This window comes from Macaca thibetana, chromosome 19 (assembly GCF_024542745.1).
Source record: "Macaca thibetana thibetana isolate TM-01 chromosome 19, ASM2454274v1, whole genome shotgun sequence".
In the NCBI taxonomy this organism is placed as follows: Eukaryota; Metazoa; Chordata; class Mammalia; order Primates; family Cercopithecidae; genus Macaca; species Macaca thibetana.
Genome location: NC_065596.1, coordinates 23,909,798 through 23,925,814, shown reverse-complemented (window position 1 = coordinate 23,925,814; position 16,017 = coordinate 23,909,798). Strand labels below are relative to the sequence as shown.

The 16,017-nt window shown below is 60.7% G+C and overlaps 1 protein-coding gene and 1 long non-coding RNA gene across 2 annotated transcripts in view; both read right to left on the bottom strand.

Moving 5' to 3' along the window:
- SHC2 (SHC adaptor protein 2) overlaps window positions 1-16,017 on the bottom strand; it is a 42,812-nt gene that overhangs the window by 8,687 nt on the left and 18,108 nt on the right. The window contains exons 3-10 of the mRNA XM_050771138.1: window positions 14,569-14,629; window positions 14,317-14,436; window positions 12,354-12,407; window positions 12,105-12,156; window positions 11,889-12,015; window positions 10,488-10,644; window positions 9,024-9,087; window positions 11-145 (exon numbers count right to left, since the gene is read on the bottom strand). Of these exons, the coding sequence (XP_050627095.1) occupies window positions 11-145; window positions 9,024-9,087; window positions 10,488-10,644; window positions 11,889-12,015; window positions 12,105-12,156; window positions 12,354-12,407; window positions 14,317-14,436; window positions 14,569-14,629 (770 nt within the window). The remainder of the gene's footprint in view (window positions 1-10; window positions 146-9,023; window positions 9,088-10,487; window positions 10,645-11,888; window positions 12,016-12,104; window positions 12,157-12,353; window positions 12,408-14,316; window positions 14,437-14,568; window positions 14,630-16,017) is intronic.
- Window positions 4,986-8,580, bottom strand: LOC126943008 (uncharacterized). The gene is made up of 3 exons (XR_007721676.1): window positions 8,469-8,580; window positions 6,937-7,036; window positions 4,986-6,350 (listed from the first exon to the last, which is right to left on the bottom strand). It is a non-coding gene; the product is annotated as an uncharacterized LOC126943008 (long non-coding RNA).

Genomic DNA, 16,017 nt, shown 5'->3' with positions numbered 1-16,017 from the left:
GCCCACATACGCATGTCAAACAGATCCTTCTTGGGACTGTCCTCCGGCTCGGGGGCGTCCAGACCCTGCGTGTTGACATAGAGGTGCTCCTCCAGGTCCGGGGGGCCCCGGGCGTCCGCCTGCACGTAGCCGTCCCCTGGCGGAGCTGGGGAGTGTGAGGAGAGGCAGGGGGTCGGCTGGCAGCCAGGCCCTGGACACCGGGCAGGGTCCCACCAGGAGCCTCCCCCCCGACCTGTGCTGCTGGCTGCAGGGCAGACGCTGCTCTGGCCTCCCCATGGTAACCCGCCCGTCTGCAGGCATCACAGGGAGCGTCTTACAGCAGCAGTAAAGCCCTGTGGGGCTCCAGCCAGGGACACGAGTGGGACAGCGAGCGGCGGGGGCTGTGGGCACCAGACATCCACGCCCAGGGAGAGGGCAGCCGCTGCCCCACCCAGCCCCGCCGCAGCCCCTCCCCGGCTCAGGGAGCAGAGCTTCCCAGTGTGTATGTTCAGTCCCCACGTTTAAAAATAATCACAATGACTCTGCTTCCCTGTAATTATGCTATCAACATGGCACACGTGGGTCACTTGTTCTGACTCGGTTCTATTTTGAGATTTTCCTTCCTTTCTTTTTTTAATTGTATTTTGAACATGTAAAGTATTTACACGGGGCCAGGCGTGGCGGCTCACGCCTGTAATCCCAGCACTTTTGGGAGGCGGAGGCAGGGGAATCATTTGAGGTCAGGAGTTCGAGACCAGCCTGGCCAACGTGGCGAAGCCCCGTCTCTACTAAAAATACAAAAATTAGCGGGGCGTGGTGGTGGGCGCCCATAATCCCAACTAATCGGGAGGCAGAGGCGTGAGAACCGCTTGAACCTGGGAGGCAGAGATTGCAGTGAGCTGAGATTGTGCCATTGCACTCCAGCCTGGGCAACAGAATGAGACTCAGTCTCTAAAAAAAAAAAAAAAAAAAAAAAAGGATCTACATGGTTCAAAAGCCGGACCGGCATTGCAAGCGTCCTCGGGGCATTCCCTCGGGCCCTGCCTGGACACCCCCTGCATCATTCCGCCGGGTCCTGACCGGGCTGCCTCTGCCTCCGAACAGGGTCTGGCTGTGACGCCACGTGAATGGGAGGCCGCACTAGCCCTTGCTGGGTGATGAGAGCAGGGGCTTCCCTCCGGCCTTCCCAGTCTACCAAGAGCGGGCACAGATTCCCTCAGCTTCTCACGGTCAGGGTGGGCAAGAAGGAGGAAACCCAGTGGCAAGAGTCCAGAGAGGGGAGGACGGCACGGCGGGAGGGAGGGAGAGTCCGGGGAGGGGAGGACGGCACCGCGGGAGGGAGGGAGAGTCCGGGGAGGGGAGGACACACCGCGGGAGGGAGGGTCCGGGGAGGGGAGGACACACCGCGGGAGGGAGAGTCCGGGGAGGGGAGGACACACCACGGGAGGGAGGGAGAGTCCAGGGAGGGGAGGACGGGACCGCGGGAGGGAGGGAGGGAGAGAGTCCGGGGAGGGGAGGACGGGACCACGGGAGGGAGGGAGGGAGAGTCCAGGGAGGGGAGGACACACCGCGGGAGGGAGGGAGGGAGAGTCCGGGGAGGGGAGGACACACCACGGGAGGGAGGGAGAGTCCGGGGAGGGGAGGACGGGACCGCGGGAGGGAGGGAGGGAGAGTCCGGGGAGGGGAGGACACACCGCGGGAGGGAGGGAGGGAGAGTCCGGGGAGGGGAGGACACACCACGGGAGGGAGGGAGAGTCCGGGGAGGGGAGGACGGGACCGCGGGAGGGAGGGAGGGAGAGTCCGGGGAGGGGAGGACACACCGCGGGAGGGAGGGAGAGTCCGGGGAGGGGAGGACACACCGCGGGAGGGAGGGAGGGAGAGTCCGGGGAGGGGAGGACACACCGCGGGGAGGGAGGGAGGGGAGAGTCCGGGGAGGGGAGGACACACCGCGGGAGGGAGAGTCCGGGGAGGGGAGGACACACCGCGGGAGGGAGGGAGGGAGAGTCCGGGGAGGGGAGGACACACCGCGGGTGGGAGGGAGAGTCCGGGGAGGGGAGGACGGCACCGCGGGAGGGAGGGAGAGTCCGGGGAGGGGAGGACACACCGCGGGAGGGAGAGTCCAGGGAGGGGAGGACGGCACCGCGGGAGGGAGGGAGAGTCCGGGGAGGGGAGGACACACCGCGGGAGGGAGGGAGGGAGAGTCCGGGGAGGGGAGGACACACCGCGGGAGGGAGAGTCCGGGGAGGGGAGGACACACCGCGGGAGGCAGGGAGAGTCCGGGGAGGGAGGACACACCGCGGGAGGCAGATGGGTGGAGGAATCCGTGCACCCTGGAACTCGGTTTGTAGGAGTTCTTGGGCAGAGAATCCCGAAGGGCACGACAAGCAGTGAGAACAGCCTGGGAGTGGGCACGGGGGCCGGGAACCCTGGCGAGCCCCTCGGCAGGGGTGAGCTGCCAGCATCGCAGAGGAACGTGGGCCAGGACCAGCTCACAGCTGGGCACCGGGTGGTTCCCGATGGCTCAAGCTTCTCCAACCTGCTCGAGGCTCTGACGCTTGGCAGCGAAATGCCAGATTGTTTAGGAAGATCTAAAAAAAGCTCAACACAGATGTTAGCGAGGCTGTTAGGACACAGGCAGCCGCAGGCGGGGCCCCTGGGCGAGCCGACTGCACAGCCGCCTCGAGGGTGACGGGCACCGCGGGTAATGTGAGTAAGGCCGGCGCTCCCTGACCGGGCAGTTCCCAGCTCAGCATGCACCGGAGAAAAGGGCTCCTGGGAACAAGGGGCGCCTGCCGCGGAGCTACCCGAGGGAGCAGGAGGGTCACTCGATGCCCATCAGGAATGGCCTCGGTAAGAGGGAACTGCACACGGCACAGGGAAGGGGGAATTGCACAGGGAAGGGGGAATTGCACAGGGAAGGGGGGGAATTGCACAGGGAAGGGGGAATTGCACACGGCACAGGGAAGGGGGAATTGCACAGGGAAGGGGGAATTGCACAGGGAAGGGGGAATTGCACGCGGCACAGGGAAGGGGGAATTGCACAGGGAAGGGGGAATTGCACAGGGAAGGGGGAATTGCACGCAGCACAGGGAAGAGGGAACTGCACACGGCACAGGGAAGGGGGAATTGCACAGGGAAGGGGGAATTGCACAGGGAAGGGGGAATTGCACAGGGAAGAGGGAACTGCACACGGCACAAGGAAGGGGGAATTGCACACGGCACAGGGAAGGGGGAATTGCACACGGCACAGGGAAGGGGGAATTGCACAGGGAAGAGGGAATTGCACAGGGAAGGGGAATTGCACAGGGAAGGGGAATTGCACACGGCACAGGGAAGGGGAATTGCACACGGCACAGGGAAGGGGGAATTGCACAGGGAAGGGGGAATTGCACAGGGAAGAGGGAATTGCACACGGAAGGGGAAATTGCACACGGCATAGGGAAGGGGGAATTGCACACGGCACAGGGAAGGGAGAAAAGCACACGGCACAGGGAAGGGGGAATTGCACAGGGAAGAGGGAATTGCACAGGGAAGGGGAATTGCACAGGGAAGAGAAATTGCACACGGCACAGGGAAGGGGAATTGCACACGGCACAGGGAAGGGGGAATTGCACACGGCACAGGGAAGGGGGAATTGCACACGGCACAGGGAAGAGGGAATTGCACAGGGAAGAGGGAATTGCACACGGAAGGGGAAATTGCACATGGCACAGGGAAGGGGGAATTGCACAGGGAAGGGGGAATTGCACAGGGAAGAGGGAATTGCACACGGAAGGGGAAATTGCACACGGCATAGGGAAGGGGGAATTGCACACGGCACAGGGAAGGGAGAATTGCACACGGCACAGGGAAGGGGGAATTGCACAGGGAAGAGGGAATTGCACACGGAAGGGGAAATTGCACATGGCACAGGGAAGGGGGAATTGCACAGGGAAGGGGGAATTGCACAGGGAAGAGGGAATTGCACACGGAAGGGGAAATTGCACACGGCATAGGGAAGGGGGAATTGCACACGGCACAGGGAAGGGGGAATTGCACACGGCACAGAGAAGGGGAATTGCACACGGCTCAGGGAAGGGGGAATTGCACACGGCACAGGGAAGGGGAATTGCACATGGCACAGGGAAGGGGGAATTGCACACGGCACAGGGAAGGGGAATTGCACACGGCACAGGGAAGGGGGAATTGCACAGGGAAGAGGGAATTGCACAGGGAAGGGGAATTGCACACGGCACAGGGAAGGGGAATTGCACACGGCACAGGGAAGGGGGAATTGCACAGGGAAGAGGGAATTGCACAGGGAAGGGGAATTGCACACAGCACAGGGAAGGGGGAATTGCACAGGGAAGGGGAATTGCACACGGCACAGGGAAGGGGGAATTGCACACGGCACAGGGAAGGGGGAATTGTACAGGGAAGAGGGAATTGCACAGGGAAGGGGGAATTGCACAGGGAAGAGGGAATTGCACACGGAAGGGGAAATTGCACACGGCATAGGGAAGGGGGAATTGCACACGGCACAGGGAAGGGAGAATTGCACACGGCACAGGGAAAGGGGAATTGCACAGGGAAGAGGGAATTGCACAGGGAAGGGGGAATTGCACACGGCACAGAGAAGGGGAATTGCACACGGCTCAGGGAAGGGGGAATTGCACACGGCACAGGGAAGGGGAATTGCACACGGCACAGGGAAGGGGGAATTGCACACGGCACAGGGAAGGGGAATTGCACACGGCACAGGGAAGGGGGAATTGCACAGGGAAGAGGGAATTGCACAGGGAAGGGGAATTGCACACGGCACAGGGAAGGGGAATTGCACACGGCACAGGGAAGGGGGAATTGCACAGGGAAGAGGGAATTGCACAGGGAAGGGGAATTGCACACAGCACAGGGAAGGGGGAATTGCACAGGGAAGGGGAATTGCACACGGCACAGGGAAGGGGGAATTGCACACGGCACAGGGAAGGGGGAATTGTACAGGGAAGAGGGAATTGCACAGGGAAGGGGGAATTGCACACGGAAGGGGAAATTGCACACGGCACAGGGAAGGGGGAATTGCACAGGGAAGAGGGAATTGCACACGGAAGGGGAAATTGCACACGGCACAGGGAAGGGGGAATTGCACAGGGAAGGGGGAATTGCACACGGCACAGGGAAGAGGGAATCGCACACGGCACAGAGAAGGGGAATTGCACACGGCACAGGGAAGGGGAATTGCACACGGCACAGGGAAGGGGAATTGCACACGGCACAGAGAAGGGGAATTGCACACGGCACAGGGTAGGGGGAATTGCACACGGCACAGGGAAGGGGAATTGCACACGGCACAGGGAAGGGGGAATTGCACACGGCACAGGGAAGGGGAATTGCACGCGGCACAGGGAAGGTGGAATTGCACGCGGCACAGGGAAGGGGGAATTGCACGCGGCACAGGGAAGGGGGAATTGCACAGGGAAGGGGGAATTGCACAGGGAAGAGGGAATTGCACAGGGAAGAGGGAATTGCACACGGCACAGGGAAGGGGGGCTCTCTTGAGCCCAGGGCTTTGAGACCAGCCTGGGCAACACAGTGAGACCTCACCTCCACAAAATTTAAGAATTTGCTGGGTGCAGTGGCGCACGCCTGTGGTTCCAGCTACTCTGGAGGGTTAGGAGGAGGAACTGCTGGAGCCTGGGAGGTGGAGGCTTCTGTGAGCCGTGATCACACCACTGCACTCCAACCTGGGCGGCAGAGCAAGATGCTGTCTCAAAAACAAAAAGCCAAAGCTCGAAGTGCCGGGTGGGAATGTCGGTTGAGCGGGCAATTACTGATTCCTACTGAAATGGCATGATGCCCCTCCGTGGGACGTGTGTGTTGAGTCCTGGCACACAAGCGGACCGTATAAGGTCACCGCACCACTGTCTGTCACGGCAAAGGCCTGGAATTGACGCAGATGTCCAGGAGCCGGGTGTGGGAGGAAGAAGTGACGTGACAATGAGGAAGTCTGGCGTGCACGGTGTGGGAAGAACCCGCGATGCTTGCCCCGTGGACACAGCAAGGCGGAAGACACATGGGTGGCACACCCCATCTGCAAAAACGGGGGCGTGATGCACGTTTGAACCGGCTTGAGTATCCGTGCAAAAGCTAGGAAAACAACTCAGGAGCCACTGATGGCTAACAGTGGCTGCCCGATCAGGGAGGCAGAGAAGAGATGCAGACAGGGATGAAGAGATCACTCACTAAACGGCTTTTAAAACTCCGTGATGTTTTGAATCATGTGGACGAATGCAGTACCTACATCCAACATACAAGGAAGCCTAACACTGTGTGGATGACGCGGCACGTATATCCAACACGCACGGAAACCCGATACCGTGTGGATGACGCAGCACCTACATCCGACACGCATGGAAACCCGTGTGGATGACGCAGCACCTACATCCGACACGCACGGAAACCCGATACCGTGTGGATGACGCAGCACCTACATCCGACACGCAGGGAAACCCGATACCGTGTGGATGACGCGGCACCTACATCCGACACGCACGGAAACCCGATACCGTGTGGACGACGCGGCACACCTACATCCGACACGCACGGAAACCCGATACCGTGTGGATGACGGCACCTACATCCGACACGCACGGAAACCCGATACCGTGTGGATGCACACAGCACCTACATCCGACACGCACGGAAACCCGATACCGTGTGGATGACGCGGCACCTACATCCGACACGCACGGAAACCCGATACCGTGTGGATGCACGCGGCACCTACATCCGACACGCACGGAAACCCGATACCGTGTGGATGCACACGGCACCTACATCCGACACGCACGGAAACCCGATACCGTGTGGATGATGCGGCACCTACATCCGACACGCACGGAAACCCGATACCGTGTGATGCACACAGCACCTACATCCGACACGCACGGAAACCCGATACCGTGTGGATGCACACAGCACCTACATCCGACACGCACGGAAACCCGATACCGTGTGGATGCACACAGCACCTACATCCGACACGCACGGAAACCCGATACCGTGTGGATGCACACAGCACCTACATCCAACACGCACGGAAACCCGATACCGTGTGGATGCACACAGCACCTACATCCAACACGCACGGAAACCCGATACCGTGTGGATGCACACAGCACCTACATCCGACACGCACGGAAACCCGATACCGTGTGGATGACACAGCACCTACATCCGACACGCATGGAAACCCGTGTGGATGACGCAGCACCTACATCCGACACGCACGGAAACCCGATACCGTGTGGATGCACGCGGCACCTACATCCGACACGCACGGAAACCCGATACCGTGTGGATGCACACAGCACCTACATCCAACACGCACGGAAACCCGATACCGTGTGGATGCACACAGCACCTACATCCGACACGCACGGAAACCCGATACCGTGTGGATGCACACAGCACCTACATCCCACACGCACGGAAACCCGATACCGTGTGGATGCACACAGCACCTACATCCGACACGCACGGAAACCCGATACCGTGTGGATGCACACAGCACCTACATCCGACACGCACGGAAACCCGATACCGTGTGGATGCACGCGGCACCTACATCCGACACGCACGGAAACCCGATACCGTGTGGATGCACGCGGCACCTACATCCGACACGCACGGAAACCCGATACCGTGTGGATGCACGCGGCACCTACATCCGACACGCACGGAAACCCGATACCGTGTGGATGCACGCGGCACCTACATCCGACACGCACGGAAACCCGATACCGTGTGGATGCACGCGGCACCTACATCCGACACGCACGGAAACCCGATACCGTGTGGATGCACGCGGCACCTACATCCGACACGCACGGAAACCCGATACCGTGTGGATGCACGCGGCACCTACATCCGACACGCACGGAAACCCGATACCGTGTGGATGACGCGGCACCTACATCCGACACGCACGGAAACCCGATACCGTGTGGATGCACGCGGCACCTACATCCGACACGCACGGAAACCCGATACCGTGTGGATGACGCGGCACCTACATCCGACACGCACGGAAACCCGATACCGTGTGGATGACGCGGCACCTACATCCGACACGCACGGAAACCCGATACCGTGTGGATGACGCGGCACCTACATCCGACACGCACGGAAACCCGATACCGTGTGGATGACGCGGCACCTACATCCGACACGCACGGAAACCCGATACCGTGTGGATGACGCGGCACCTACATCCGACACGCAGGGAAACCCGATACCGTGTGGATGACGCGGCACCTACATCCGACACGCACGGAAACCCGATACCGTGTGGATGACGCAGCACCTACATCCGACACGCACGGAAACCCGATACCGTGTGGATGCACACGGCACCTACATCCGACAGCACGGAAACCTGATACTGTGTGGATGACGCAGCACCTACATCCAACACGCATGGAAACCTGATACCGTGTGGATGCACACAGCACCTACATCCGACACGCACGGAAACCCGATACCGTGTGGATGACGCAGCACCTACATCCGACACGCACGGAAACCCGATACCGTGTGGATGCACACAGCACCTACATCCAACACGCACGGAAACCTGATACCGTGTGGATGACGCAGCACCTACATCCAACACACACGGAAACCCGATACCGTGTGGATGCACACAGCACCTACATCCAACACGCACGGAAACCCGATACCGTGTGGATGCACACGGCACCTACATCCCACACGCACGGAAACCTGATACTGTGTGGATGACGCAGCACCTACATCCAACACGCATGGAAACCTGATACCGTGTGGATGCACACAGCACCCACATCCAACACGCACGGAATCCAGTCTGTGCAGGAGAAACAGACACTGATGATGAAAATCTCAGCAGACTGTGAGGAGCAAGACGACATCGTAGGTGAATGTGAAATAAGCAGAGAGGAGAAAGACTGAGGGGGAGGCAGCGCGGGACGGGGCTGAGGCGCCCCAGCATCCTCGTGGGCACCCCTTGCAGCCCAAGCCCATCCTACCTGCACCCGTGGACCCCACGTCCCATGGCAGGCTGCGGGCATCTCTTAGAGAAGCAGATGGACCCTGGAAACAGAGCAGCGAGAGGTTCCGCGGTGTGTGCAAGCCCCTCTTCCTGGTTCAGGACCTAGTTTAGGATCCCCAGTCTCCCCACCCGGCCCTCCTAGACAGCTGGAGACTTAGGGGTGGGGAGGCCAGCCCTGGCCCTCCCCTGGCTCCCTCGCTCTGTGACTGAGCCCCCTGGGTCTGCTGCTCACCTCTGCCGTGCCCTTCCCCACCTTCTCTCCACCTCGGAAGGTGGTCAGCCCATCCTGCCACCTTGCAATGGCTGTTCCCCCTGCCTGGATGCCCTTCCCCGCACTGTTGTCCCAGGAAGCTCCTATTCACCAGTCAGGGCCCCGCCCAAACGCCGCTTCCTCAGGGAAGCCCTCCGACCTCCCTACAGAGTCCAGGTCCCTGTGGACATCCTCAGTGCCTCCCTGGTGGCCTTATCAATGCTGTGATTAAATCATTAGCGTATTTATTCAGTGTCTGAGGGTAGAAGTCATGTCTGAAATGCCACCTCGTCTGATGTGTCCAGAGTAGGCTGGGCAGATAGACGGCGCCTCATCGTGAGTGAGATAGTGAGAGAGAGAGAGAGTCTGTGAATGAGTCTATGAGTGAGTGAGATCGTGAGTGAGATCGTGAGTGAGACAGTGAGTTGGTGAGTGAGTGAGTGAGAGTAGGCCCAGCAGATACATGGCGCCCCATCATGAGTCTGTGAATGAGTCTGAGTGAGTCTGTGAGTGAGACTGTGAGTCTGAGTGAGATCGTGAGATTGTGAGTGAATGAGATCATGAGTGAGTGAGATCATAAGTGAATGAGTGATGAGTGAGATCGTGAGTGAGTGAGATCGTGAGTGAGTGAGATCGTGAGTGAGATCGTGAGTCTGAGTGAGTCTGTGAGTGAGACCGTGAGTGAGTCTGAGTGAGATCATAAGTGAATGAGTGAGCGAGATCGTGAGTGAGTGAGATCGTGAGATCGTGAGATGGTGGGTGAGATCGTGAGTGAGATCGTGACAGATTGTGAGTGAGATCGTGAGTGAGTCTGAGATCATAAGTGAATGAGTGAGCGAGATCGTGAGTGAGATGGTGAGTGAGATCATGAGATCGTGAGATCGTGACAGATTGTGAGTGAGATCGTGAGTGAGATCACAAGTCTGTGAGGGAGTGAACGAGTGAGTGAGTCTGAGTGAGATCGTAAGAGAGATCATGAGTGAGATCGTGAGTGAGATCGTGAGTGAGTGAGATCGTGAGTGAGTGAGATCACAAGTCTGTGAGGGAGGGAACGAGTGAGTGAGTCTGAGTGAGAGAGAGACCCTCCTCTAGGATCAAGGAGAACAGGAGCAGAAAGAAGAGCTGGAGGAAGGCCCAGGAGACCAGGAGCTTGGGCATCCCTGCCCCGGTCCCCACGAGGCAGAGGCTGACCTGGCCGAGGGCTGTGAGGGCGCAGGGCTGTGTCAGGGCCAGCCGGGAGTCCACCAGCCCGCCTGGCGGCGGCTCCTTCCCCGGGACGCTGTTGTAGTAACTGTGCTCCACAGCCTCCTCCTCGTCCCCCCAGGCCGACTCCTCTGGCCCCGCCAGCCTGGGGGACAGACAGCAATGGCCGTGGCACAGGCAGGGCCCAAGGGGGCTAAACCCCCACAGCTTGAGCTTCTGGGGGAGCAGGAAGGCCTGAGTTCGAATCCCAGCCCCCCGCCTGTCGCTGAGGGTTCCCACCAGGAAACGCTTCGAGAGCGAGTGACCAGGCCCACTACGTCCTCGTCTCTGAAATGGAAAGTTGCACACATTTCCAAGCTGCAGCACAAAAGGCAGGACGTTGGCAAACCCGGTCTCCACTCCTTTCTGCCCATCTCCGGCGCCGCCCGGCAGCAGAGGGCAGGAGCCAAGTTTATACCCAGAACCAGGACATCGCCGGTCAGGGTGGTAACTCTCTGGGATCAGAGTGCCCCAGCCCTCCGGCCCCAAAGGCGCTGGCGGGCTCCTCAGCAAGCACGGCCCGAGAGCCAGAGGGGCACATGCCGCCTGGCCCACAATCGCTGCCGGGAGAAATCACAGGGCAGCCTACGGAAGGCAGGGGCAGCTCCAGAGGCAGGCGAGGAACCCGTCCCAGCGTCGGAGCGCGCCAAGCAATGTGCGTGGAGCACGCCGTCCCTGTGCACAAAGGGGTGAGTGTGAGCACGCGTGACCAGCAGGGCTGGGAGCTCACGGGGCACCTGCCCTCCCACCGCTGGAGGAACGTGACTTTCTAACGATAAATAGAGACTTAAATGCCTCCCTCTCCGAGGCCGGCTGGCAAACCCCAGCCCAGGGCCAAATCCAGCTCACTGCCTAGATCTGTGCGTCCCACGAGCTAAGAATGGGCGTTCAGCCTCTAAATCATCAAAGTTAAGTCTTTGAGAAAACATCCAGAGAATCATATTTTGCGACACGTGACATTCACACTTCAACGTCTATGAATAACGTGTTACCAGCACACAGACACGCCCCCCCCTACACATCTGCGGTGAGACAGAGGCCGTTGAGCCGGCCGTGCGTCTGGAGGAGGGATGTTGGTTATAGCGGCAGGGCTGACAGCCTCGGGCACACCGGGGAGTCAGCTCGCTCAGTCCTCCCCAGTCCTGGGGGCGGGGATGCGTTCACCCGGGTGTTACAGCCGAGGAAACAGCCGAGGAAACAGGATCCTCTGGCCGAGCCACATTCTCAGGGGACAGGGAGGGAGGGACAAGGGCAGGACGGAGGCCGAGGCCTGCAGGAGGTGGAGCCGGCTCTGCACCCGGGCAGGTCGCTGGGGGCGTCCCCAGGGCATGGGGGAGGCGGGTCTGTTACCTTTCTGGGGGCAGTGCCACCTTGGGTGGGCTGTGCAGGTACTGCTTGAAGCGCAGCTCGAAGGCTTGGCCGACGGTGCTGATGATGCTCTGGGCCAGGCCTTCACAGCACTCCAGGATGTGGCAGGCTGTGGGGGCATTGGTCATGCGGCCTCCAAGCCACACGGCCATGCCCCCCGGCCACGGGACCCCCACCAGCCTCCCCGGGGAGCCTCACCTCTCTGGTTGATGGGGTCCTTGGCGACGTAGGCCACGTAATCCGTCATGTCCTGGGGGCAGGGAGGGGCCAGCTGGACCTGCCTGGGCCCCCCACCGGGATTCCCAGCCACCCACCCCAGCAACGCAGACAGATGGGGCAGTGGATGTGGGCACAGGGTACGTGAGGCGGGCTCTGGGGAAGGGCGAGAGGGTCTCGCGGCTGCAGGGGGCGGCGGGGCTGCAGGTCCACCCCTATCCCTGGCCTCACCGTGTCTCCGCCCGATGCAAAGGAGATGGACGGCATGTGGTGGTTGGCGATGACCTGTGGGGGCAGGAGGCACACGTGGTCATGGGGGCCCCACTACGAGGGCAGGGGGCCCGGCAACTGTACCAGGGCCACAGCGAGGAAGGGGGCAGGGGCAGGGATGTGGGGATGGAGACGTCCCCTGGACAGGCACCCACTGCAGCCGGGTCCTGGGTCAGCCTAGACGACCGAGGCTGGGATGTGGAGGCCCCAGCAGGACGGGACTAGGGCACTAAGGGGTATGTGGGGTCCACAGGAGGTCACACGGGAATGTGACAGGACAAACCACCCCCACTGCAACACCACACAGGCACCTGCCCAGACGCTCACGCACACACATCCCATGCCCCACACATGTGCACACACACACACACCCCCACACACCCGAAGCAGCCGTGGGAGGGCTGGACCCACACTCCTGACTCCCTTGTCCACGTGCAAGAGCATCTGTGAGTGTATTTGCATGCTCATCTGAATGCTCATTTGCATGCTTGTGTGCTTATTTGCATGCTCATTTGCATGTTCGTCTGCATGCTCATTTGTGTGCTCATTTGCATGCTTCTTTGCATGCTCATTTGCACGCTCATCTGCATGCTTGTGCTCATTTGCATGCTCATTTACATGCTTGTGTGCTCATTTGCGTGCTTCTTTGCATGCTCATTTGCATGGTTCTGCTTCACTTGCTTCCCGTCACTCAGATCTCTCTAGGCCCCAGTGAACCCCCACTACCAGCCACGTCCTGAGTTCTCCCTACAGAACATCCACTCCTCAGCCCCCATAGGGACCCTCAAGGCTCTCCCCTGGCCAACCCCGGCCCAGCCAGGAGGGTCCGCTCGGAGCCTCAGCGTCCTGTCCGTATGGTGGTCAGGGGTCCGTGCCTCGCAGGGTCGGGGCGGAGATGGAAACTGCGTGGAAACAGCCCTCAGCCACCCCCGGCCAGCTCCATCCTTCTCTAACCTCCTCCCTGAAGCCCCAGCTGACCCTCGCCGCCACCCGCCGCCCCAACGCCAGCCCAGGGACGCTGCCTCGCCCCCAACCCCTCACGATGGCCCATGCTAACTTCTCCGACAGGGAGACGCCTCCTCTCTCAGCCAGACCTCCCTGAGACCCCCTCCTCACCACCCCCCAGAGCCCTCCAGGAAGTGTCTCCCAGCACACACAGCCCAGCACACGCTCAGGACGCCCCTCGCCTGGCCTCGCAATGCCTCCTAGAATCTAGTATTTCCTTCATTTCTGCAATCATGTTTTTTTGTTTTTCTGGTGTTTTGAGATGCTCTGTCGCCCAGGCGGAGTGCAGTGGTGCAATCTCGGCTCACTGCAACCTCCGCCTCCCGGGTTCACGCGATTCTCCTGCCTCAGCCTCCCAAGTAGCTGGGATTACAGGCGCCCACCACCACGCCCGGCTAATCTTTGTATTTTTGGTAGAGTCGGGGTTTCTCCATGTTGGCCAGGCTGGTCTCGAACTCCTGACCTCAAGTGATCCGCCCACCTCGGCCTCACAGTGCTGGGATTAGGGCCGCCGAGCCCGGCCTGCAGCGATGATACTTCTGCTGTTTGTTTCCCCCTGAGGACTGGTAGCCCGGTTTATCCCCCTCCCCCAGGCACCGTGGACGTTGGGGTGGACTACTCTCTGGGGTGGGGCGTCCTGGCCACTGCGGGGTGCTGAGCAGCGTCCCTGCCCCCACCCACTCCATGCCAGGAGCACCCCGGTGTTGGGACAGCTTGCCCAGGCGGGAGCCCCTGAGCTGAGCCCCGTGAAGGCAGCGGCTGCACCCCCAGCTCCCGCTCAGCAGGGCCTCGGCTCATCTTTCCGGATAAATGCCACCTGCTGCCCACCCCCAGCGCCCAGCCTGCCTTTGCCTCGGTGGTCCTAGGACTCCTGGCCCCTCTGGGGGTCTGGGGACGCCGGGGAGGAGGGCAGACCCACCTGGCGCGTGGCGGGCACGGAGAGGCTGAGGCCGTCGGTGGAGATGTGGATGGAGATGCTCATGCCCGCGAAGCGAAGGTTGCTCTTGCCCAGGACAGACGCCAGGGCCTTGTTGGGGGCCTGAGTTGGGGGTGGAGCACAGCGAGGGCGGCCATGGGTGGGGGCCGCCGAGGGGCTCCCAGGATGGCCGCAGCGTCCCCGCGGCTCCCGAGTGCCCCACCGGCCCCACGAGAGACCACAAGCCTCACTCACCTTTTTCTTCCAGGATCCCCGGACGCCAGGCACGGCCTCGTGGAGCCGGTTGATGGCTTCCCTGGGGATGGGAGAAGGGAGCTTAGAGAGTGTGGTGGGGGTGGTCAGGGGGAAAGCTGGGAAGGAAGGAGTCAGAGAGGGCGGGGGTCTGGGGAGGGGGCAGGAGCTCAGAGAAGGGCGGAGTCAGAGAGGGGAGAGGAAGGCAGAGCGGCAGGGGATGGGAGAGGGTGGGGGCTGGGGAACCTGGGGGACGAGTGCCCAGCAGGACAGGTCCAGCCCACCCCGTCTGCATCCTTGCATCCGGCAGATGCCCGGCCCCCAGCTCCAGCCCCTCTACCACCATCTCTTTCCCGGGGACCAGCGTGTCCCTGGCCTCGGCCCAATAGGAAGGCGCGGGGTCAGATCTGGGGGTTGGACCAGCGAGCAGGAGGCCCTGAGCCTGACCCCAGTCCCGTGTCCTGATCCTGTCTGCAGTGCCGGAGGAGTGACCGCTGCTCTGGAGGGCCCCTGAGTGGTGGCAGAAGCTGACCCTGAACGAGAGCGCCTCAAACCACTGGTCCCCAGGAGAAGTCAGAAAGTCTACGGGGTCCTGCAGGGGCCTCGGAAATGGCGTCGTGGAGAAACCAGACTCCCCCGACCCAGGGCGCATGGGAATTTCCACGGCACGGCCGCTGTGGAAAACAGCCTGGGGACTCCTCAAAAGCTTAAAAATTGTCCGGGCGCGGCGGCTCCCACCTGGCATCCCAGCACTTTGGGAGGCCGAGGCGGACGGATCACCTGAGGTCAGGAGTTCGAGACCAGACTGACCAACATGGAGAAACCCCGTCTCTACTAAAAATATAACAACTAGCTGGGCGTGGTGGCGGCGCCTGTAATCCCAGCTACTCAGGAAGGCTGAGGCAGGAGAATTGCTTGAACCTGGAGACAGAGGTCGCAGTGAGCCAAGATCTCACCATTGCACACTCCAGCCTGGGTGACAGAGTGAGACTCCGTCTCAAGAAAAAAAAAAAAACACAAAAGAATAGAAAAGAAAAAAAGAAAGAAAAGGAGCGAGGCTCTGACCCAGGCCACTGTGGATGCAGCTTGGGAAAGTCACGCCCAGTGAGAGACGCCAGACACAGGAGGCCACGCAGCGCGTGATCCTATTGCTATGAAATGTCCAGGACAGGCCAACCCACAGAGACAGGGAGGGGATGGCTGGTGGGTGCCGGGGCTGGGGAGGGGACGGGGAGTGGCTGTGAGGGGGACGGGGTGTTTCGGGGTAATGAGGATGTTCGGAACCAGACAGTGGTGGTGACTGTGAAGATCCTAAAAAGCCCAGGTGAATCGTTTGATGTGGGAATTACATCTCACATACGCACGTGTAAACTACCCCACATAGGTTTTTTTAAGTCTATATGAATGGAATCAACCAGTTTTCACAGAAAAAAAGGGTGTCGCTCTCCTCCC